Here is a 23,887-nt window from a genome sequence, read left to right on the forward strand (position 1 = left end):
TGCAGGTAAACGTGTGGAGACCAAACGGAGGATACAGTGCAGCGAGAGTAAAAGAACAAATATTCAAATATTCGGTGGTCTATCATCTGGTGACAATTTAAGCTTTTATTTGTTTTTGTTTTTTAAATTAATCTGCTTTTATAAACAAAGCATGGCACACAAAAAGGAATGTTTTCATCAGATATCCGCTATCTGGATATCCTCAGCTGTTATCTCCAAAGACCTTAGTTATAACTTAACTTTTCATGTCAAGGTCAAAAGTAACCATCCAATTTTAGCAGTCTACCACATTAAATGGTCAAAGTGTAAAGAGTAGCATTAAACATCAGCACGCTAGCATTGTCATAAGGATTTTAATAGCATGCTAATAATAGTTGTCAGGCAAAGCTCCAACCTTACTGAACCACGAGACTGGCTCTAGACTTTAAGTCATGTTAAAAGTAATTTAGATGAAGAGTACGGTAGCACAGCATTTGTTTATATTCAGCCTTTTCTTGTTATTTCATCAGCACACTAATCCAAACACTGTAAAACTATTTAAAATCAAAATACTTCTGTTAGTGCTCAGTCTCTTAAAGATTTCACATGTGGATTCTTCTGTGGAGTTTAAACCTCCAGAAGTGCTTAAAACACTATCAGTGTGGGCCGATTCCATCTGGCTAATGCTACGGCCTGTTGAGAGAAGCTGAACAATATCTTGATTCACTGCCACGCTGTTTGAAGCCTCCCTGTAGTGTCAGTGAATCCAGGACAACAAAAGAAAGAATTTGGGTGAAGACATTTGTGATTCACTGGATAAAAAGAGAAAAGACACATCTCCAAAATAACGCCCGTGGCTGTGAATGGGAAGGTCTAAACATAAAAAAATCTGAAGTGGGCTCAAACATAAAAATGAAAACCAAAGACCAAAACATGCTGGCTGGTGCTGCTGTCTGGCTGTGTGACTCCTATGTGCTGTACTGTTCATGAGTCTGTAAAATTCTAAATGAGCTTAATCTCTGTTTAAATGAACAATACAGAAACTTTCCTCTCTATTTTTTCTTCAGTCAGGCTGTTCTATTTTACCACAGTGCAGTTTTAACCAAAGATCTGATGGCTTAAAAAGTAAGGCAACATGTCAGCAGGGCGAGTTTATACAGCCAGTGCAGCTTTGTCTTCCGGCAATAGTCCAGCACTGAACAAAATCAAATAATCAGATTTGAACTGTAACACAAACACATATACATACATCACATCCAGAAACAGGAAAATCAAAACATCAAACATCACCATGTTTCTTTTGGCATAGTGATAACATTGGCATGTCTTGATATAACACTAAATGTCCCAAAAGAACAATTATGCCCCAGTCACTGTTTCTTTCCTCTTCAATAAACACTACAACTTGTATGCATTATCGCATCTCTATAACTAACTGTGCTTCCTGTTCCGTCACCAACTTCCTGCAGCAGAGCTAAATTCCCCCGTGTGCACTCACAAACCCCCAGAGGACATGTACATCTACAGAACAGGAAAAATTAAAAGAAAATAGGAACATTTTAACACCATAGATCTGTGAGAGCAATGAGCAAAAAGAAAGATAGGACAAACACTGAGAAGAAATAAAAGAGACAAGCAGTAGTAGTCTAGTACAACAGGTATAGCACAACAATACATTTAAAACTGAATAGCAACTTTGTCAAAAACTTGTTAAAACTGAGGTCTTTTGATAGAAGGCCTCAAATGGCACCAGCTAAAAGACAGAGCCAACATAATCAAAGGAAGGGCAAGTCAGCAAGTTCATCTGGCTACAGAAAATCCAGATCCTATTTCAGAATCAGAATCTGCCATCACCAGCTCCTTATGCGAGCCACATCTGGAACCTAAAACAGCAACTGTTTTACCTGGATTTCACCAATCGCTGGAATGTCAGTTACACAAGAGAAGAAGAGAGAATAATTGCACTTGATGGAATCAGTATATAACTAATAAATGTGTGACTGATTGATTTTAGAAGCATGCTACACAAATGGAAATTCAAGTAGTGCAACAGTGAAAATGACATGCAGGGGCAGAGGGACAGATCACTCAGCAGAGAACAGGATGTGAAGGAGAACATGAACTGAAGCAGGGGGACCTGAAAGCAGCAGGACAAACTCCCACTATGAGGCTGGGATCCAGTGTAAACACAGCTCTGGTTTCTGCTCCATGCTTGACAAACTGGGACCTTCCCCCTCCTTAACTGGTCTTGGGTCAAATGCAGGCTTAACTCCATTTCCCAGTGGGCCACTCTCCTAATCAGAGCTTCCTGCTACATACTGAGCTAAATCAACCTGGGATTATTCCAATTTCTGTTCTGGACCTCAGGGCTTACAGGTCAGGCTTTCAGACTTTGTTGTGTTGATACTTGTGCTGCTCATCAAATGACATCAATGACAGACATCCAGATGGGGAGATCCATGCAGCAGCGTCATCGCTCGAGAGGATTGAGAGTAGCAGGGTTTGTTTTCTTCTAGTTCTTTTTATGAGGAGACCAGAACCAGACTTAGTGTTAGGATGAAGGACAGAGGAGGTAAAGTGAGGAATAAAAAAGCCAAACAGAGTGTAGTCACGCTGAATAAAATGATAACTATACATTTAACAGATTACATGTACAACATTTAAGCAGAGAAGAATCTTTGTTAATAAGTAAAAGGGTAAGAAATTATAAGAATTTTAAAGGAAACAAAAATGCAAGTATCAAACTGCATTGCATTACAGTATATTCATAAGTTTCTGAGACATGTCATGCACTGGTACAACCTTAGTGGTTTCACTAAGAGAAAAGTGAGATGATCACTAAAATTATCAAGGTTCATTTTCTGGGAATTATGCATATCTGAGCCAAATTACACGGCAATAATATCCCAAAAAAAAGAAGAAGAAGAAGAAGAAAAAAAAACACAGACAGGGCATTGGAGAGACAGACAAAATTGGACATGGTCATGTTATCACAAAGCGCATTAACTTTGCTAACATTCTTCCCATGACATGAAGTAATGAAGTCTAATCAATTACTGCACAGCTGGGATGGAAATTAATGGTCTATGACTTCCTGCCAGAAGACAAAACACAACAGTGAGATCAGAGGCTGGAGATGCCTGAGATCATAGTTAGATACCACCTGCAAGATTTGATCAAACCTACACTTCAGTGCTTTACCCCCCCGCCCCCCTCCAAAAAACCCATATATCAAATCTAAGAGTACAGCTCATTGTCAGCTCGTTGAGTAGCACTACTTCTACAAAGAGGAAACAGATGACTGTCACGGTTCTGGGTCGGTTCGACCCAGCATTTTGAGTTTCTGATGTTTTGGTTTATTTTTGCACTATGGGCTGCCCTTTGATACTCTTGTGCTTTGATTGTTATTGGAATTCTAGGTTTCTGTTTATTCGTGTTTAAGGATTTGTTGCCTCATGTATAGTTTGGGTTCCATGCGTTATTTTCTGTCTGCCTCTCAGTGTTGAGTCTGTGTGTGATGGTTTCTGGTTTCCTGTTTTACTTTGAAAGTTCATGTCTCATGTCAGTGTGTTCAGTTTTACCTCTCCCCTGTCTCGTTAGCCTGATTTCTCCCAGCTGTGTCTCCCTCTTGTTGCCCATTCCCTGATTACTCCCCTGTGTATAAAAGCCCTGTGTTTTCCTGTGCTCCCTGTTGTGTTGTACCTTCAACTTGCTGTGTGTTCATGATTTCCAGTTCTCCAGCACCTCAGTTTAGAGTTTTGTTTTGCTTTTCTGAGTCTTATTTTATGTAGAAGTTTGTCCAGCAATAAAGCTGTGTTTTCAGTTTAAATCTCGTCTCCAAAGAGTCCTGCATTTTGGGTCCACCACTCCTGCCTGCCTGCCACACAGCCAACCATGACAGACGACAAATGTAGGAGGAGGGCACAAGGGGGTGGGAGATGAAATGTGAAGAAGACAAGCTCTGAGAGGAAGAGCGAGGACAAACTGCCTGGCAAGGGTCCCTTTCAGAGATGGATGAAGAGAGGAGACAGAAGACAAGGGAGATGAAAACCAGGAGCTGGATGAGGCTATAAAAGGAAGTTAGGGACAGAGTTATACTGAGAGGATGAATTCTGGGAGGACGAAGGCTTTAGAATTCCTTCAGCACAGCCTGATTGGACCCCTGTGCCCCTCAATTAATCACTGCAAGATGGAGTAAGGGGCAAAGGACAGGGAAGATATATGCACAGTGTATAGGGACTTTCCAGAGACCACATCCAAACTGAATTGATATCCAAACATTTTCTTATGGTACCGCTTCCTCTGTGGCATAATCTTATACAGACAGTATTATTACTGGGCCAAATTTTAGAATATACTTCCACAGTAAATATATTGGAGGCATCTGGAGATACAGAATAAACCATTTGTGAATGCTACTGTAGATCTGTGAGAAAATCTGACGAATACAGAACGACAGCGAGTTTGTGTTCGAGTCTGCACTGTAGTGTACACGAGTCGGGTTTGTCTGCACGCTGTCACACATGACTGGGATGAAAATGAAGCATGACTGGTGATTATCCATGTAATCAAACCACTGGTATCCCTATGTAGCGTGGCTTGTATATTGAACTTCTTCGTCATTTAAACGTCTAAATAATCAAACACACACATAATTTAAAAATTTGTTGTGCCAACAAAAGCATCGAAGGTCGGTATAAGACAACCTTTATATGCATATGTATACTTAGTAAACAAGTAATTTAAGTCATTTCACATTTTCCCACAGTTTAGTGCCCTTAGTTTTTATTAAGAGAGGTCTGGAAAGTCAGTGAAGCAGCATGGATCGGTGTTCAAAACTGAAATCACCACATGAATATTTCAGAAAAAAACATCATTTTTTTCGGCCTACTTTACAAACAAACTGTGATTTAAGTGTGTTTAAAGAGTGAGAGAATTCCTTGGATTGGGAATTTGTTTCAAAACTCTCACAGTAGTTTATTAACCATAAAGTAATCTTCACACTACTAACTCAGACTCCTCTTCTGTTTTGCCTGATGCGTAATGTAAAGCATGAACAGGACAGAATTTATGCTGCGAATATGTTTTTTATAAACTCTGGAGTCCCGAAACTATGTGGGGTCCAGCAGGGCCGTAAAGAAACTCTGACATATTCAGCTCCACCCGGCTTGCTTTTCCTGTTTAGAGCTTCTCTGGATCATCTATTTTCTCTTCGCTCGATTCTGAACTGAAAAAAACTTTAGTCTCACACATTCACACACTCCTGCCAACGAGAGATAGCAAACTGTCTGACTAATTTAAGACATGTTCCACCGCCCCACAAGCATCTCCTTCATACTTATTCACTGTCCTTGTAATCGTCTACCACTCTGCTCTCCTGTTTACGAAGGAAAGCTGAACACCAGTGGTGCAAGCAGCCAAGCGCACCAGAGCTTTCCTCATGCTTACAATGCACAAATGCAAAGGCTAATAAAACAATCACCAACATAAAGCCACATTTTTGTAAGGCCAACTTCAGAGGAAACAATACTTAAGCAAACAAAAGACCCACGTACTCTGCATCCACTCACATGTGAGCACACACGCACATGTCTGCCTATCAACACGAACCCAACACCATACAAAGGCAGGGAGGTCACGAGATGTGGAAACCACTTGTCACCTCTGCTTCAATCTTTCTTGGCACATGAGACAAACACACACACACACACACACACACACACACACACACACACACACACACACACACACACACACACACACACACACACACACACACACACAGCTGTGACAGGGAAGCCCCACACATGGACTTCTCATCTGAGACTGTGGCTTCCTGCTTCCAGCACAATGGGCTCTTCCCCTGATTGTTACAGCCGGGCACCTTCTATGTCAAAGCCGCTATTTTGGCAGTGGATGTGTTAGCCATATTTTCAAACCCTTATCACAGGCAGACATCTTCTCCTGGCCCGGACACCCACCTTCCTCTCCCGTGAAACAATCCCACTTGAGAGGTCAGTCACGTGTCCGCATTTCAGTCACGTGGCAGTCATTTATAGCAAGCTTAAAACCTTTCCTTGACTGTCATGGCTGTATAAGTATAAGTGAAAAAGAGGGGGTAATTGGAAAAGCAGATGGTACTGCTGGGCTTCCAGGTACCGCAGCAGTGTGGGGCCAAAGATGTCTCCTACACAGTCACGCATCCTCTGCCAGCATCAGCCCCCGAATTCCATCACATGTTGAAATATATACTCAAACACCCTGGAATGAAACCCTCTCAAAGGGACGTATTTGAAACATCCTGTTAACATTACTCTCTCAAGAGCCTTCCTTCTTCCACCAGCAGATCTGGTTAAAAAAAAATTGTGCGCAATATTTATCTGCATGTAAGAAGCCTGGGCTGTAGCAGTGACTGCCCGCGCAATTCTTTTTTTTTGCACTCATAAGTGTGGAAGTTAAATTTTCCCACCAAAGGATGTGACCTCCATGTCCAGTTCATGAAAATAGAAACTGTCCCTGTGCAAGGTGAGAGGACATGTGTTGTCCAAAGATATTTAAAATGAGATTAGATGCAATAAAATGCAATAAATGCACAGGCATGCATCAGTCTCTCCAAATGGGCTATTTTGATAATTATTGTGCCAGTGTTTTGAAGTTTCCCCTTCAAGGTCATCTCTAGGTGCAGCTCTGGACAACTTCCAAATCACTCCACAGAAGTCCTGTTTTTGTCCACTTGCTTGAGACCTCAAACTAATGCAGGGAGGTAATATGAACTTTTGTGTCAAACTGACTGATCATCTCTTTGTGGATCACAGTGATAATGAGTGGATATTCAGTGGCTAGGCCCGAAGGTGGCCATCAGACCAAGAGTAAGACCTCCAGCGTGCTGGAGCCAGCATTGTTTTTGACATGAATATGTCACAGTGGTGACCTACTGTACTCTATCTTCTAGAGCAGGGATGTCAAACTCATTTTACATCATCGCTCATGTATAGCTCACTTTGTACGTGGAGTGAACCAATGAAATTCCCCTTTCTGTCAGTCTAAAGAAGTTTATCTACAAATTTAATCCTTGAGATATCTTAAAACAAGAAAAGGTTTAATTTCAATATTAAATCTCAGTTTTTCTGTATGATGAAGAAATGCTGCTGCAGTAAAAAAAAGAAATCAGTCAGGATGACTCTTTGGGACTACATTGTAAGAAATAAACTTACTGCAGACCCATAGTTAAAACAAAACAAGAATACAGTTTTTTTTATAGTGGATATTTTAAATTAATTCCTTCAGTGTAGTATGAATGGCTGGGCTGTATAAAGGTCCAAACTTTATGAGATTCTTCACATTTTTCCTAAATCATCCTCTGGGCCAAATTGGAGTCTTTTCCAGGCTGATTCTGGCCTCTGGGCCTTATGTTTGACACCACTGTTCTAGAGGCATCTGAGGGACAACGTTGTGTTCGAACATCTTGAACTGTGGTCACCAGAAGCCAGATTAGGCTCCCTGCAACTTTTTTCTCTTCCACAAAGTGAATTAAATTTGAAATGTCTGAAGACACTGGAGATGCAGGACTTCCAAGGAGAAATATAAAAGCAAAAGCTGTACAAAAACAGTGCAGGGTGGATTAAGGCGACTACCTTGGAGGGGCCTTTAGGCTTTGTGTTCACACACTGATGTTAGGTAACCTAAATCTATGGATCTTGAAGAAGCACTTACTGAGTAATAAAAAAAAAACTCAACAAAAAATATGAAATGTGATTTAAAAAAAATTGAACAGTGTCCCCTAAAACTCAAAAACCTTAACTTGGGTGATCCCTCTTTCACGATCTCCTTCTCAGACATGTCCAGACAACCTCCAGCACAGATGCTATTTTTAGATCACTTCCACTTGACCTACATGTTGTGTGTTTTCACCACAGTCATCAAATGTGCTCGCTGTTTTGCCTGACATTCACTGTAATGTCCTGAGGCATCTGGGGGAGAACATTCAGCAGAAACAGTCTGAATTCGGGTGCCTTTTCAAGATTCTCTTCCCTGCCACTTGGTATATTTCGAAAGTGAATGAGTGGAAGGATCATTGGTTTGACACACTGAAGGAGATACAGCGTGCGCTACAGAGCCACAAGTACACAGGAGAATAACAGGACTTCTGTGGAATGATCTATAAATAGCAGCTGTTCTGGAAACTGTGCAGAGGTGCATGAGTAGGAGATCTTGAACAAGTGGTCAAATTTAGATCAGGCAAGGTTTTTGATTTTTCAAGGGCCAACATTTTTGATTAAACCTTATATTGATGAATAAGAACTGTTCGCTCGCTGCAAGCTTGCAGTTTCTCATTACAGCGCGTCATGTAGCTGGAGTCGAGTGTTTTAACCAATGCATGAAACTATGCATTTTTAGACATAAGTTGCAAAGGCCGCCGTTTTCTTTGTGAGTATTTATTACACGCGTACTGCGGGGAAAAGCCTGTTCTAACGTTTGAGTCTAAGGTTTATTTTTTAGCACCTGGCGGCTCTTTTTTTAAATTCTCATCCGTAAATAATCTGCTCTTTCACGTGATTCAGTTTATTTTGAAAAGTCTCAACAGGATCTTGAGCTTTATTGTGAAAGGTTTATGTGGAACATAAACAAGCGGACATGCGATGCTGTTACTGTCGTTGTTGCTAACAACGATGCATAAAAACAGGCACTTGTCTGTCTGTAGTGTGGTTATATAAAATATAAGAGAAAGAGAGAACTTTAAAAAAATTAATATAGCCACTACAGTGACCATCAAAACGATGAAAAAATATTGCCGTAAACAGTTTATTTTGCGACACCACAAAGCAAACGATAGCGTAAAATGAAACAGACGTTTTTATATCGTCATCCGATATATATCGTTATATCGAACAGCCCTAAGACAGATTGTGAAATAATGCACTTCAATTGCATGGAAAGGTAAGAATGATTTGCAGCAGTGACTTTCAGAATGTATGCTTTTATCATCATGGCAAATTAGATCACGCCCACGTTCCTCTATCAGGGCGCTAACACAACACCACTGACTATAACGTTTGCTGGTTTAGCATACCTTTGCCTTTAGTCACACCACAACTTAAGGAAATCTGCTTATTTGCAAGCAGAAAAACACAAAAACTCTGGGAATAGCAAACGAAATCTCACGTACCAAAGTTTTAACAGGCCGGGGAATTCCAAGTGCAAACGTAACATGGAGACAGATGGTGGGAATCAGTTGTACAATGATTTTGTTTAAAGGAGTGAAATAGTCCCGAGGGTGCGATTTTCATATAATATTAAACAGAAACATATTTTTCCAGATCTAGCTGGGATTTGGGGAATTCTGTGTCAAATGGAAAACATCATAGTGACATGTAGTTGGTAACCGTTTCCCCTAAACCTCGAAAGATGTGAAATATCTTCAAACACCTCATTACCTACAAGCTATAGCTACTGACAGTGACTCCTTACTATGTTTTCAAAAACTTCTGTAATGTTTGAAGATGGAAATATTTCGCCTCAAAAAAATGTTTATTGCAAACTGTTTATCCAGTTTACTCGTCTGCAAAGAAAACATGGATATCGTCAAACTAAAATTAGCCGGCTGTAGCCCAGCATCCCTGCCTCGGAGAAAAAGCCTGACAATACACAGAGGAGCTGAGCCGTGTCACACGCTTCTAATCAAGCCCTGACCAAATCTGATAAAAGCGAAAGACAACGGGACCTTTTCATCACTCGATAAAATAACCTTTTATCTGAGTGCCTTGAGTTTGATATTAAAAAACTCAGAGAGCCGCCAAACATCTGATATCATGCGCCAGCTGAAGTCAAAAGAAACACACAGACACACACGCGTACCGAACGCTTACACAAACAGTGTGCACATGGACTCAGCATCCCAATGGTGCACTGTAAAAAAAAAAAAAAGAAAGTTGCAAAACGTTTTAAAAAGGTTTTTAAAAAGGCCAAATTAATCAACAATGAAAGTTTTTTAAATGTACTCTGCAAAGTGATGATTTGGTGCTTTTTATAACAGTTGTATTTAAGATTAAGTTAAGAAAATGTGATTTGTTAAATTGTTGTGTATCTTATTCCAGAAGCTAATCAGGGACAGCTTGCTCTCACTGGGAGTCGAACCCACGCTCTGATCTTTGAAAATGAACTCACCAACCACCTTTATCGTCTAAACACATTCACTTTGTCTCAGCTCCCAGCTCAACAGCTCTAGTTCCAGATAAATGCAGTGCAAACACAATGTGCAAAACTCACAAGCGTAAAAAAATTCAACTTTTAATTTGGGTTTTTAAACAATGAAAGAAAAAATAAAGCAGACCCCGCAAGGTCTGGAGAAAGAAAAGTAATATGTGTTATTGTGGAGTCTTCGCCCCTTGAGGCAACTGTTGTTGTGATTTTTTTATAGGCTATACTTTGGCTCTGGAAAATCTGGGTGATGGTGTTCACTCGTAGGCGGGTTAAAGTGTGAAGATGCTTCCTTGCCCGTGTCAGCAGCCAGGTGCAGATCAGATTTGCACGTCTACATTTAGGAGTAGGACAGTAAGAATGATAGTTCCTTTCTTCGATCTCAAATTCTGGACTAAACATGGAAGTCCACGGAGGATCCACAGAATGGGGCCCCACTGACCAAAGAATAAAAGTGCAGATGCTGACATTCATGTCATGTCCAACGTCAAGACCTCACACACGCAGAAATTATGAAGCAGTGTTTAAAACTTTACCACAGAACCACAAGCATAATTTTAAAAAGTGCTTCCTGCACCACTGAGTTTCATAGGCTTAAGATAAAATGACAGCTCTTAGGAAGTTGCTCTGCTTATAGTTAAACCTGATGAAACTTTATATTTGTTTTAGACAACTCAAAGCAGAGGCTGAGGTTTGTGGCTTTTACCCCAGATTTCGTAATAGCAGAGCAGCATTAGGAAGGGATCCCTTTACAGTCACTATTTACCTGAGGAATAATCTGGTAGTAGAGCTGACTGTACACTGACTGCAGGTTTGGGAGTTTTCATGCCCCTCTGTGTGCATGATCTTATTGGGCCATAGCAGATTCAGACACTTGGAATAGTAGTAGTAGTAGTAGTAATAGCCTTGTGAAAAAGCTCTGGCTTTTTAATTTTTCATAGTTTAAGCCTTTTAATGTATAACATGTAGATCCACTATGATTAAAATGTGCTGTATAGCATTTATCATTAAAGTAATGAATCTGTTATGGGCTGCAGTGGTGGTGGTGATGGTGTATTCTTGATTAATTAAAAAGAAATGGACACAAAGTGACACATTTAAACCCATAAAGCTCATACTCAGCATCATCCTGCTTGCAGAGGTCATGGCCCCACTTCTCAATCCGGGGTCAAGAAAAGCATACCATATGCCCATATTTTAATCCTATTCCTGTTTATTTGTTTTGCAAGAGCCAAAAATGTGGCTGTCCCAATTTAAACTTTTAAAATTGCGACACCAGTAATCCCACTGAAAATGCTCTTTGCCAAGATCCCTCCTACCGGAGAAACCCTCTGGTGCTGACACGCCCATTGTTCACACACCGAGGTCTGCGCGTTTCTGCTGCTTCAGACAGCAACTTCCAAGTCGAGAGACGCAATCAGCATGACGCTTATGCTTTAATTCTACAGATTGCACATGTCAAGTGAACTCTCATAATCAGAAATGAAAAGATCGCGTTAAATTTAAACTTACTGCGTGCACTTCTGAGGAGAGGATGGCAACGACGAGGCACAGAAGCAGCAGCCTGTTCACAATAATAATTTAAAAATTAATAAAAAATAAAAAACGCGTAAAAATCCTGATCAATGAATCATGTGGTAATCATGTGCTGCCTTCACGCTGTGCTTACCTCAGGTTTTTCTGTCCTCTCCCGTGTTGTTCTTGCATGGTCCCCACTCACGCGGACCGCAAACTCAAGTCCCACACAGTTTCACGTGAACACGCTTTACAGCATGACTGTCCGACCTGAGGCACAGCGGAGACGCACGACGTTAATAACTCTGGTTAATCACGAGTGCATACATATGAGACTTTCTGTGTCAATATTCATTCATTTTTAGCACTTTCACACTCAGTTCCAGTTTCGTAAAATGCACTACTTACGGTCACTCCGGTCTCTGTGCGATGGTTAGACGAAGGAACAAAGTTGGGTATCACGAGATGCCCAGGTTCCCCGTTTGAAAAGTTTAAGATCAGCTTTATGTTCCACGAAAACCTCCTCAAATATTCTTGCAAAAGCACAAATGTGTGCCGACTAGTCCCTCTGCTTACCGAAAAGAGTCGGAGTGTTTGTAAAAGCAAGGTGGAAACCCTTTGCATGAGCGAGGGTGGTCGTTTTGGGTGGGGGGTGTGGTGCATCACAAACAAGACCAAGTTACACTGATCAGATCCTCATAACGCTTCGGACAAAGATGCAGCAAAACGTGCTGTCCGTGTGCCGCCGATAAACTTTGAATTACCTGGAGGAAGAAGGCTGTTTTTGTTGGCACTCTGCACAACTTTTGCGCGCAAAGCTTCCAACGGCGCACAGCCACGATGCTGTTACCGTCCGGCTCGCTCTTAATGCTGGCGGCTCTCTACTTGTGTGTGGATCTGACAGAAGCTGAGGTGAGTGGAGGGAAAGTCTCCAACATTATTTTTGGTGAATGCACAGATTCTGTATCGTTTCTGTCTGATTAAGGATAAAGACCAGACTTTATTCATAAAGACCATGCGTCCCTGCGGTGTTCGGAGACCAACACACTCATATCTCCAATCTGGACTGATTTGTAATACAGTCCATTTATTCTGTTTATCCATGTTACAAACATTTATTTAGTTCTTTCTTGTCAGATATTTGTACGCGTTGATTTTTTTTTAAATTTTTTATCAGAAATATACTTTTCGGGAGAGCTCACGCTCTGCTGTGAACATTTTGGAGTTGAGTTCCAACATCCTCTATGTCTGAGGAGGAGGGAAAGGGTGGAGCCAACTCCATCTGAAGAGTTGAAAACTCTGTCTCTCAGGGCGTGTGTTGCGTATGCACTCCGAAAAGATTATGGTACATTTACATAATCCATTTAAGACACATTGTAATGGTCTTGTGGTCAACAACCAGAGACTAACTGTTCTTTCATAGGCATCAGATTGTCCGGGTTCCTTGTTATACTTTGAGTGAGGCACTCATTACAAGAGAATGTATTATGGGATACAAGTAATGACTATAAGAGCTGAATGATTCCATGAATGAAAGTGTGCAACTTTTTAAAGACAATAGCCTACATATCCCTCCGATGTGTATAATCTACCTCAGATATTCTGTCATATAAATTCATTTTTGACATCAAAATGAAAGTTGGCCACTGTATGATGATGATGATTACATTATTATTATGATAATGATTTTTTTTTAGTTTGGGCTTCATAAAACTGATTCCTTTACTTAAAATGATACCGAGTCCAAATCTTATGCAGGTGATGTCATTTTTGTGCTCTATGTAGAATCTTTTTGTTGTTGTTTTTTACAGTAAATATATTTATACATTGTTTACATGGTTGGTGCATGGATGTTAATGGGACGCTGTATTTTAGAATTACATTGATTAAAACACTGCACAGTGTGAATTGGCAACAATGATGATCTGGCACATTGCAGTTGGTGTTTTCCTCACAATGGTGAACGTTGAGCTTTTTTGTATGGCTTTACAAACAAGGCAGACTCAAGAAATCAGTAAGAACCTTTACATGAGCAACTTTTAATAAAAATATCAGTTCAAAGTAGATAATTAGTGAGTTTAACAGGCCATAACAACACTGTACATTTCTATAAGTCTCCTCTAAGAATTTGTTTTTTTTGTATTTTAAAGTGTGCTGTGGTTTCTTGTAATTTTGTTGAACTACTGCAGTTTTTGGCTTCTTTTGAGGCTTTATTTTTAAGTACAGCTGGAGTTTCCAGCAGAAATATCGATTACACTTGCAGCCGAGTGAGGAAACAAGGTGGACTTTTATTACGTTTAAAGATGAGGAGGAAGAGGCTGGACAATGCAAAGTAGCTTAAATTTATCATTTGGTCAACTTGGGGGTCCTTTTTTAAATCTTTATTATTAGAAAATCTCTTTTACAGGGATGTCCTGGCCAAGATGAGAAGCAGTACAGTGTGAAAAGTGCAAAGGAAGCCAATTCATATAGAAATGAAACAATGTATAAAATTATTCACATAACTTTTAGTCATAACTGACAGATATAGGATTTTTAAGTCTGATTCCAGTATATGGCGATTTACAAATCTGATATTCCAATATATTAAATAACAATTTATTGTAACTTCAGACAGACAAAAAAAATCCCCAAACAAACAGATTTCTCTGATGCTTGTTATGTTTAGTTATTTATTTATTTACTGTCCAGTTCTGCCCGCATGTGAACAGTCTATCAGAGGTGTACAAACTGGTGAACAAACTGCACAACATCAGTACTTGTGAGCAAGGTCGAAGCGTGCTTCTCCCATCTCTTCTTTACTTTTATCTGCTGTTACAAATGACGCCAATAACAGATCAGCTAATAGTTAATCGCTCCACTGATAAATTGGCTGGACTCTAATTTTAGTTGTGATGGATTGTAACAGTAAGCCATCATCATGTCTCATAGACACGGTTAAGTATATTGCAAATTACAAATGCCAGCTAATAAAACCTTCCAGATATTATGGTGAAGATGTTATCTGCTTTGATGTCTTCAAGACGTACTTTTTCAGTTCAGAAACGCCTACTCTAAGTTTCATATTGACCATTATCTTGGTTGCTCTGACAAAAAACAAAGCACTTTGGTTTTGATGTTCCTTTCTCCAGATGTTTTATTGCTAAAACAATCATTATTCACTTTATTAATCACGTTAATCTTCAGCCCTTCACTCAGAGTGACCTTTGATTCAGGGAGCTACGTGGGATAAAAGTGTATTACATTGCAAGCCAATATATCAAGTTAAACAAAACAGCGGAGTACACGTTTTATCCACTGCAAGCTTGGATTTGGAAGCACGAACCACAGGCTGAAACAGAACATCTGGACAGAGGCTGAGGAGGTGGATATCTGGCTGAACCAGTGAAATCGAAGCAGGTCAACACTGTGGATTTAATCATTTGAATATTTTCCCATCGCCCATGAGAGGTCGGCAACAGGAAGTTTGTTATAATTTCAGGACATTTATCCATCAAAAGCTGCAGAGTGAACAGGAAGAGGATTTCCTGATCTGTTATCCAGAACAATAAAGCCAATGACGAGTTGACCTGCATCCTACCGACATATTTAACATACAGGGACTACCAACTGGGGTCTCTCGAGATCCCCAAAGAATAGTTTACTGCAAGAGGCAAATATAATAGAAAAATAATAATTCTCAAAGTATAATTCATTTTCATATTTTGTGCAGCAGAAAGTTTTAACTTTTCTTTAAGTCTTAAAAACTTAGAGCTTTTATCCAAAGTACAATCCACACTATTGCTTTAAAGATTATTTACCATGTTTTCATTCAAATATCTCTATTTTCAATAGTTTCAAATAAACATTTCAGTTGTATTTCTATGATGAAACTAATCTGGGTCACTCTGACCCCAATATAAAATAACCAAATTCAAAATACAACCAACCAATCCGCAGACATAATCTTTCCAGCATGTCACTATCCAGCAGTGGATAAACCATGCGCTCCACTGTTTCGATCTGCTCTGGTGCATCCTCCCGGGATCCCGCCTGACTCTGTTCTGAGTCCCTCCTGATTGACAGAGCTCCTCACCCTATCTCTGAGGATGACCTCAGATGACTCATTTTTCCATTTGTATTGCATCTTATTCTTTTAGTCCCTACCCACAGGTTGTGGCCATAGGTGAGGGTAGGAAAGGAGATTGACCCATAAATTGACAGCTTCGCCCTCATGCCCAGCTTTTTCTTCATCACAACACAGCAGTACAGCATCCCAATTCTTGCTGCACTGACCTGTCTGTCAATGTCTGGCTCCCCCCTCCTCATTGGTGAACAAGAGCCTGAGATATTTAAACTCCTTCACTTGGGACAGCAACTTGCCTCTGACCCAGAATGAGCACTCCACCCTGTTCCTGTTGAAGACCATGGTCTCACATCTATCTCCAAAGAGCAGAGATGTAATCTTTAGGCCACCAAAGTGGAAACCGTGTGCCACTTGGCTGTGCCTAAAGAATCTTTCACAATAGGCTGTATACAAACAGGAAACAAGTAAAAACAGCTAAAGTTAAAAACACATCACAAGCTGTTAAAGCAAACTGTTTCCCACATGCTATGCTTGGGGCATGCTGGCATGTGACAGGAGGAGCAAACAGTTGCTACCCTGTGTTTCAGGACCAAAGGTAACAACTTTTACAAGCACATTGGGCAGTCATATCAGCAGGTGGAGTTTTCCTCACTCCGAGGAGGGTATTCAAGGGTTTGCAGTATAGAAGTATTAGCTCTCCTTTTCATATGCGGCATGACCAGGGTGCACCCCAGCTGTCTCAGGTAGAGCCAGTGACTTTCCAATAGTTTCCAGTCTGGTAAGTTCTCCATCTGGATGGCAAATACCGCAATGGAGGCTTCACTCTTTAAATGACTGACAGAGTACCCCTCCCCTCCTCTAATGCTGTGTGATACCCATGACAATAATGATCAGGAGGTGGCACTGGGTACTTTTAACTGGGATCCCCTGGGTCTCGAAACTATTTGCATTTTTAAAAAGTCCCAATCAAGGCAGAAATATAAAATGGTGTGACATCATTAGGAACAAACTGATGGATAAAGTCATAAAAAAATTGGAATTATAGAAGAAAAAGCCCTGTGAGATACGATCTGCACAGACCCTAGTCTATAGGAAGGTTTAAATATGTCAGCAAACATTTTAAAATGTATAGAAATTGCTGTTAATGGTGCCTTTGTTGATGCGTTTTTGTGTATGTAGCAGTTCTCTTTTTTTGTCTCCACAAATTAAGATATGAAATTAAGACAGTCTGAACTGAGAGTGGGTCACGATGACTTTAGAGAAGCTGCTATGATCATTCCTCTTGTGTGGATTGAGCAACGAGCTGATACTCGGCTCTATGCAGACCTTTACTTCTTTATTTTTGTAATGCATCATCTGCTTTGAGTAAGTTTCTCAATTGTTTAGCAACGCAAGAGTTTCTCTCCCTTGGCGGTCATTTAATCTGGTCAGAATGAGTCATCGGTAATTCCTAGAAGAGAATTAGGAAGAAGAGGGAGGAAGAGAAGCAGATTCCTGGAGTGAGAGATGGTGTGTGGGATGTTAGATGGAAGGTTTTCGGAAACACGGTAAGTGGTGGGAAAGTCATGGGTTCCACCTCCCAGCTTGGCTATGATGTGCCAGGATGGGGTGAATCCCAGCAAGGATCAACTTGGATCCGAGATGAAAGACAGAAGCAACATTTACAGCTGCTGCTGAGGAACTTTCTCCACTTTGAAAGCTAAGAATCCATATCAAGACTCAAATTGGGACTGCTGCTGCCCAAAGTGCCAAGAAGGCTGCATGTAGTTTTGTCTAGGCAGTGGAACAACCTCCTTTCACACAGACATGACAGCTGACTCTGCCGCTGACTGACCACCAGCCAAGCATTGTGCCCTGGGAAGGTACAACCTGTCTGACCCCTGGCATTAGCGTTGTAAAAATGCCTACATTTGGAAGATTTGCAGTCATGTTGGTGTCTTCTTATTTTGACAGGCGTCACTGCGTAGCAAAGAAAATTCTCCCCTGACCTTCTTAGTCAAGTACTGTAGCAAATGGTGCCCCATTTTATGTGTGTGTGTGTGTTCCCTGTGCCATGTGAGTTGGGGATTTAAGAAGTTGGCTAAGCATGGAGAAGCCCTTTTCAATTCCCTGTGGTCCAAGCATCATCAAGGAGGCCATTCTTTAAGATTTGTCACAGCTGGAGTTGACTTTTGGCACATAAAACATTTCTTTTGGTGTGTTTTTTTTTTTGTCCCATGCTAATACTTTCTGCACTTTAACTACTTAAGGATCACTATGTATGTTTTGCTTGAGACTGGTCACTTCCCTTAGGATTCCTGCTATGGTGAAAGTGCAATTAGCCATATAAGTGTGAAATTGCTGAGTCATAAATGTCATCTGTGGTTTGGGCAGAGTGTAATGGATATATCTGTCTAACAGGGAGGTGCGAGGTGGTGAGCGATTGAGGTTAAGGGGAGGAGGTAACAAGGCTACGAGCCCCAGAAGTGGAAGAATGTGTCTCGGAGCCAGTGATGATACCCCGTAGCAAACAGTTTAGTCTCACTTGATATCCCTCGACCTGAACTTTCACCTACTGCTGCCAAATTGTCCAGTATTGGACAATGATGATGAGATCATTAGATTTATGTTTTTTTTCCTAGCCTGAACAAGTGTTGTATCCCATCCTTCAGCTGTTCATTTTTTGGCTCCAAAGGCTTCTGTCTTATCGCTCTTTTCCACTGGCATGGTGCTGGTGCCTAATCTAGAATTTATTTCTCTAATTTCCACAAAAATGACTCATGCTGGTGCCTAAAAGCTGGTACTGATTCAGCTGCAGCTCCCAAAGCTGGAACAACTGGTGGCAGTGGCTATTGTGGGGCTTTCTAGACAAAGTCCAACAGTCATTAGATGCAGTCTACAGATTCTGTCTGCCATGATTTTTTTCCAATGGAAATCCCCCAAGCTTCCTCCATGTAAACCTATATAATGTTCTGCAGTAAAAGTGTGGTCTTTAAAGGCACCATTGCAAAGCTGGTTTTGCACCATTAACAGTACTACTGCTTAGGTGGAAATGAGGTATTTGTATCTCACTTTAGAGTACAAAGAACAGATGCAAGACTCAAGTCATTGCTGAGCATGAACAAATACTGCCCAGTAAAGATATGCAGACCCAACAGACCGTGGTGAAGACTTTGAGGCAGTACCTGTTTGTCGTGGTCCTGAGTCTGATGACTCAGTGTTTTGCGTTTCTTTTTTATGATCTTGTTTATTCTGATTGTATTTTCCATTAAGATTTGCCATTTGTTAGGTTTCTGTTCTGTGTCTGCACTGGTCTCTCTTTTCTGTGTTCCCTCTGTCTGCCCATGATGTTATTATGTCTGCTCATGATACTGCGCATGTTAAGTTCTGTGTCTTGTCTGGATCTCCGTGTCTGTCGTGTACTTCCTGTTTTACTTTGTAGGTCTGTGCCTTATGTCAGTGTGTTGAGCTTTGTGCTCTCCCTGTCTCGTCAGCCGTGTCTCCCAGCTGTTTCGTCTTAGCTCTGTTCACCTCTTGTATTTAGTGTCTGCGTCGTCCCCTGCTTGTTGTCGCATCGTACCCTCACTTTTGCTGTGTGTTCTGTTTGCCAGCCTGCCTACCTGTTTAGTTTGTTCCATATTCCCAGTTTAGTTAGTTTTTTGTTCAGTTTCTTCCCAGCAATAAAGCTGAGTATTTTGAGTTACTTCTGCCTCCGCGAGTCCTGCATTTTGGCTCCTCTCTTCCTGCCTGCCTGCACACAGCCATGACAGCGTTGGTCTGCTTTGGTTGCTGAATTGCTTCTAGAATTAAATACTTCTGTAGTTTTAGTGCCTCTCCACACTCTCTTTTTTGAGTTTTTTTTAACTCTACTGCAGAGCAACTGTTGGAAAAGCCTTAGAGCCATGCTATACTTTCGTATTGTTTTACTGATAAAGATATGTTTTGTTTCAAGTAACGGGCAGTGTTGAGTACTGATCTAATACCACTGTTAAATCAATAAACTGTAATCACCTATTGTCAGAAAGAGAGTGGGAATCAGTCTGTCAATTATTGGAGTGGAGATCCTCAAGCTCAACTTAACATTAATTTCTGAGCTTTACGTCATAGTAAATAAATGCATCCACTAATATAAGTTAATTGAATTGGTATTGTTTAGTAAGTTGATAATGTATAATATATAATAATAATAATAATAATATTAAACTCAGTTTTTCAATTACCAGGCTACTGTGTACTTCCTCTCGTTCTGAGTGTGCCTTTTTTAACTTTTTATGTTAGCATAAGTTCAGTTATGACACTGATCATTATGACAGTGAGAGCGGACAAGAAAAAGCATGGCTGTGTTCTAAGTCTTTTGAGTTTTGTCAACCCAGCTGTTCAGAGTTTGTGACTTTGGTGTAGCTAAACTTAAAGAAAATAAAAGCCCTCTTAGCTACTGCTGCTTTGCTCTTAGCCTCCATGCTACATTAGCTCTCTTGCTAGGAACTGGTGCTGCTGCTGACACGTAGTGTATTTGGTTAATTATTTAGAATCACCAGTTAAGCTAACATATATATCTATGGGAGGAATATATATATATATATATATATATATATATATATATATATATATATATATATATATATATATATATATATATATATATATATATATATATATATATATATATATATATGGGAGGAAGCTAGATCACCCAAAGAAGAGCCACACTGGCACGGGAGGGACGTGCAGGTCCCACAGAGGAAGGCGCTGACTGGGGTTCAAACCAGGACCTTCTTGCTATGATGTTAGAGGTTACACTTGAAATTAATCATGTGCTTATTTTTAGTATAAATACACATCTATCAGCTTATCTGCTGTGTATGTTTTTAATGATCATCGTGTGCAGCAGATATATTTATAACAAAACCTTCTTGCGTTACCTCACTGAACAAGACTCCAATTTCTGAAAGGATATGTTTGTTCTTATAAAAAATCCCTCCAAATCAAATAAAGATCCCATCAGACCTGACTCACATGAACAGTTTGTTTTATACCAGTGTGCAGAACTGAGTGTTCCTGAGCCTCTTTAATCTTAGCAGAGGTAAAAAGTTGCAGATAACAGATACGGTTTTGGCAAAATATTTTAGTTTTGATTTTGATAGGTAGTGTTTTCTACACTAGTTGCTCCCGGATTTGGGACAACGTGTTATTTTCTTTATCCATCCAATCTTGAGTTTCATTGTTAAATCAGTTACCACCAAGCCCCTTGTGGTAAAACCTGCCAAAACATAAGCAGTCCAATCATAGAAATGGGCTTAGACATGCAACAGCTGGTTAGGATCGTGGTACAGATTGCCGTTTACTCTCTGATAACCTAACTTTCCCTCTCCAGAGGGATATAAGGGATTTAGGGCTTCTCTTGGTGCTTAAGTATCAATCAATAAATCCTTTTACAAATTGCCTGTCACAGTTAACTCAAAGAGCTGTTTTCCCCCCTTTCATCTTTTACAACTTCACCTGAAATTTCTTTATTAGTTGTTCAATATTCAGATTTAATACTGCTTTATACTGCTTGAACATGATGGGTGTTAAATATCTCCTTAATATGAAAGATAAGCAACACTGGAAACATTAAAAATATATAGTCTTAATTTATTTTTATTAAAAACTTTTTAAATTGATTTTAAGTTGAATTTATTATTATGTTTTAAAACGTCTTTTTGTTAGTTTCATATAATTTAAAATTTTTTTTTTTAAATTTTATTATTTTGTAAACTGGCAAGCATACCTAAAACACCTCTTGTCAGTACGTAGGCATCCTTTGATACTGCATCATGTTGCTGTGGTTAAGTGTTTTGATGCCATGCCCAATGAAAATCCCCAGCAGAGGCCTCTGCTGAGAGCTGCAAATAAGAGTTTGCGAGAACTTGAAAACAACAGCTTGTATGGTTGGTGGGGTAACTGATTTACTGAGTGATGGCAATCTAGCCCAGCATCTCGGTGCAGATGAGAGAGGCACATGGCTCATATTTGTCTCATTATAAGTTATGACAATAAAGGGGATTGACAGAAATTGCAGATCCAGCTGCAGAGGACCCGAAGTTCTCCCGTATCCATACTTAGAGCCTTGAACCCCTTTCCTGGAAGAACGGATGAGTTATCCCGTGTTGCCCTTTTATGTGGCTGCAGATGCTATGCTTGAGCTCTGACATATTGCTGGACAACAAGAGGTCATCCTCCTGAAGTTTTCCAGAAAAGGCCTTAATCAGATAAAATTGAGTAGCAAACAAGCTAAGGAGGTCTCATGATATGGTTCACAGGAGAAGATGAGACATGCCAGTCTTTCAATGCGTAGGGGCAGTTTAAGGCATTTTTAACAGATATGAGGTCAGATCTGTCGCCGGGGTTCTGCATCTTTAAAGCCTCAGAGGGGTGTAATCTGTAAGCTGTAATCTCACCATATGTTCAAACAGTAGGGATGTAATGACGTTATGGAAGATAAGGATTGGCACGGATGTAGGAGAACAATAGAGAGAAACTCTCTCAATTAGCTGGCTATCAGATGAATAGTGTGGTATGATAATGGGCCTGAAGGGCTCAATTAGGCCTTCATTAGTTTGTGAAGTACAATAATAAAGGCTTTCTTTCTCTTGTCCTTGGAATTTCCTCTTCTTCTTACACTCAAGTTGTGCAGCTTCACGTACTGCACAAATAGAAATGCCTGTGTGAAACAGACCTTAGAGCTGTACATGCTCCATTCAGGTTTTCCGAATATTATTATTATTATTAATAGGCACTTCTTACAAGGGAGAAAACTTCCCCATAATTCCAACATATGGTTGATTTGCACTCTACAGTATTTGGCATGCTGATACTATTCAAGCCTAATATTTTGGCCTAATATTTCAATGCTTAATAAATGTATTAGACCATCATCTGATGTAAGGTTTATGCCACAGCTGCTCTAAATTAACAGTATTGGTAATTACCAAAATATTTTTATGCTTCAGTAATGGTTACTCCACCAGTAAGCATAAGCTCTTAAATCGAAAAGATATTTTCATTCTAATATGCAGTTTTACAGTCTAATATACTGTTCTCATTTCTTTATATTTCACTTGGAAAGGGAAGTAGGTGGAGTGACTTACTGAAATTGACAACCATGCATGGAACTACAAGCAGACAGAGTTTGTACATGAGTAATGAGCTCTAAAGTCAATATTTGGTATGACCACCTTATTTCCTCAACAAAGTCTAACTCACTTAGGCAAGCTTTCTTTTCATTTATTTAAGTCTTTCTTTAAATAGTCTTCATGAATAGATTTCCAGACTTTTTGAAGGACATTCAGAGCTGTTCTTTGGATGTTGGACACCTTTTGTTACATTCTGTTCCCAAACGATCCCACACTGCTTCAATAATGTCAGGGTCCGGGCTCTGGGGAGCCCAATCCATGACTGACAGTGTATCATTGCGTTTTTACTGCATTGGCAGTGTGTTTGGGATCATTGTCATCCAGGTGGTATCACATGATGGATCAAAATCTTTTTGTGTCAGTCTTGACAAGATCAATTTTGAGAAGATGATAGGGTACAAGGACAGGACGGAAAATGCGTGAAAAAGAGCCGATGACCAAAGAACAACTTGACCTTCAGGAAGTCTGAAAAAGCATCCACTTTAAAAAAACAACAAAAAGCAAGCAAGCTCAATATCACCTCTGTAGCTAATGTTAGCTCATAGAACTGCTGTGCCTATAAGGTAGATCTTCACAAAGAAGACTTTAAAAGCTAATAGGCTGTGATGATTTCTTTCATTGTTCTTTACGCGTGCTAATTTGTGTGAGAATGTTCCAGGCTGAGAACGAAACCAGTGAAACTTAAGTCACAGGGGTCATTGCTTGTCCTCACGTCCTGACGTTATTCCCAGATACCAGAGCACTCTTGAGAGACAAGTAATGCTGACCCAACCCCTTCTTGTCTTTGTGAGCATAAAAGGCAAGGAAGAGGCCTTCCTCCTTTGAGAAAGAATGGCTTCCCAAAGCCTATATCCGGTGTCCAGCGCTGCACATTCACAGAGGAGGCAGGCAGAGTTGAAGTGAGCATGAACAGAATTGGCCCCTTTTCAAAGAATACAAACGCCTTAAAAAAAGTCATTGTTGCCACCCCTTCATC

General features: G+C 40.2%; 2 protein-coding genes across 3 annotated transcripts in view; one reads left to right on the top strand and one right to left on the bottom strand.

The window, feature by feature from the left end:
- Positions 1-12,329, bottom strand: part of col4a2 (collagen, type IV, alpha 2) — a 64,398-nt gene extending 52,069 nt beyond the window's left edge. For both annotated transcript variants that reach the window (XM_085375129.1, XM_085375128.1), the window contains exons 1-3: positions 12,100-12,329; positions 11,846-11,961; positions 11,689-11,740 (exon numbers count right to left, since the gene is read on the bottom strand). In XM_085375129.1, the coding sequence (XP_085231255.1) occupies positions 11,689-11,740; positions 11,846-11,883 (90 nt within the window). In that variant the 5' untranslated portion in view covers positions 11,884-11,961; positions 12,100-12,329. The remainder of the gene's footprint in view (positions 1-11,688; positions 11,741-11,845; positions 11,962-12,099) is intronic.
- A 72-nt stretch (positions 12,330-12,401) lies between these two features.
- The window catches only part of col4a1 (collagen, type IV, alpha 1), a 50,067-nt gene continuing 38,581 nt past the window's right edge, over positions 12,402-23,887 (top strand). The window contains exon 1 of the mRNA XM_085375048.1: positions 12,402-12,603. Within this exon, the coding sequence (XP_085231174.1) occupies positions 12,532-12,603 (72 nt within the window). The 5' untranslated portion in view covers positions 12,402-12,531. The remainder of the gene's footprint in view (positions 12,604-23,887) is intronic.

This window comes from Diplotaxodon limnothrissa, linkage group LG16, assembly GCF_057381915.1.
Source record: "Diplotaxodon limnothrissa isolate DT_005_m linkage group LG16, D_limnothrissa_male_GT1.1, whole genome shotgun sequence".
Taxonomy (NCBI): domain Eukaryota; kingdom Metazoa; phylum Chordata; class Actinopteri; order Cichliformes; family Cichlidae; genus Diplotaxodon; species Diplotaxodon limnothrissa.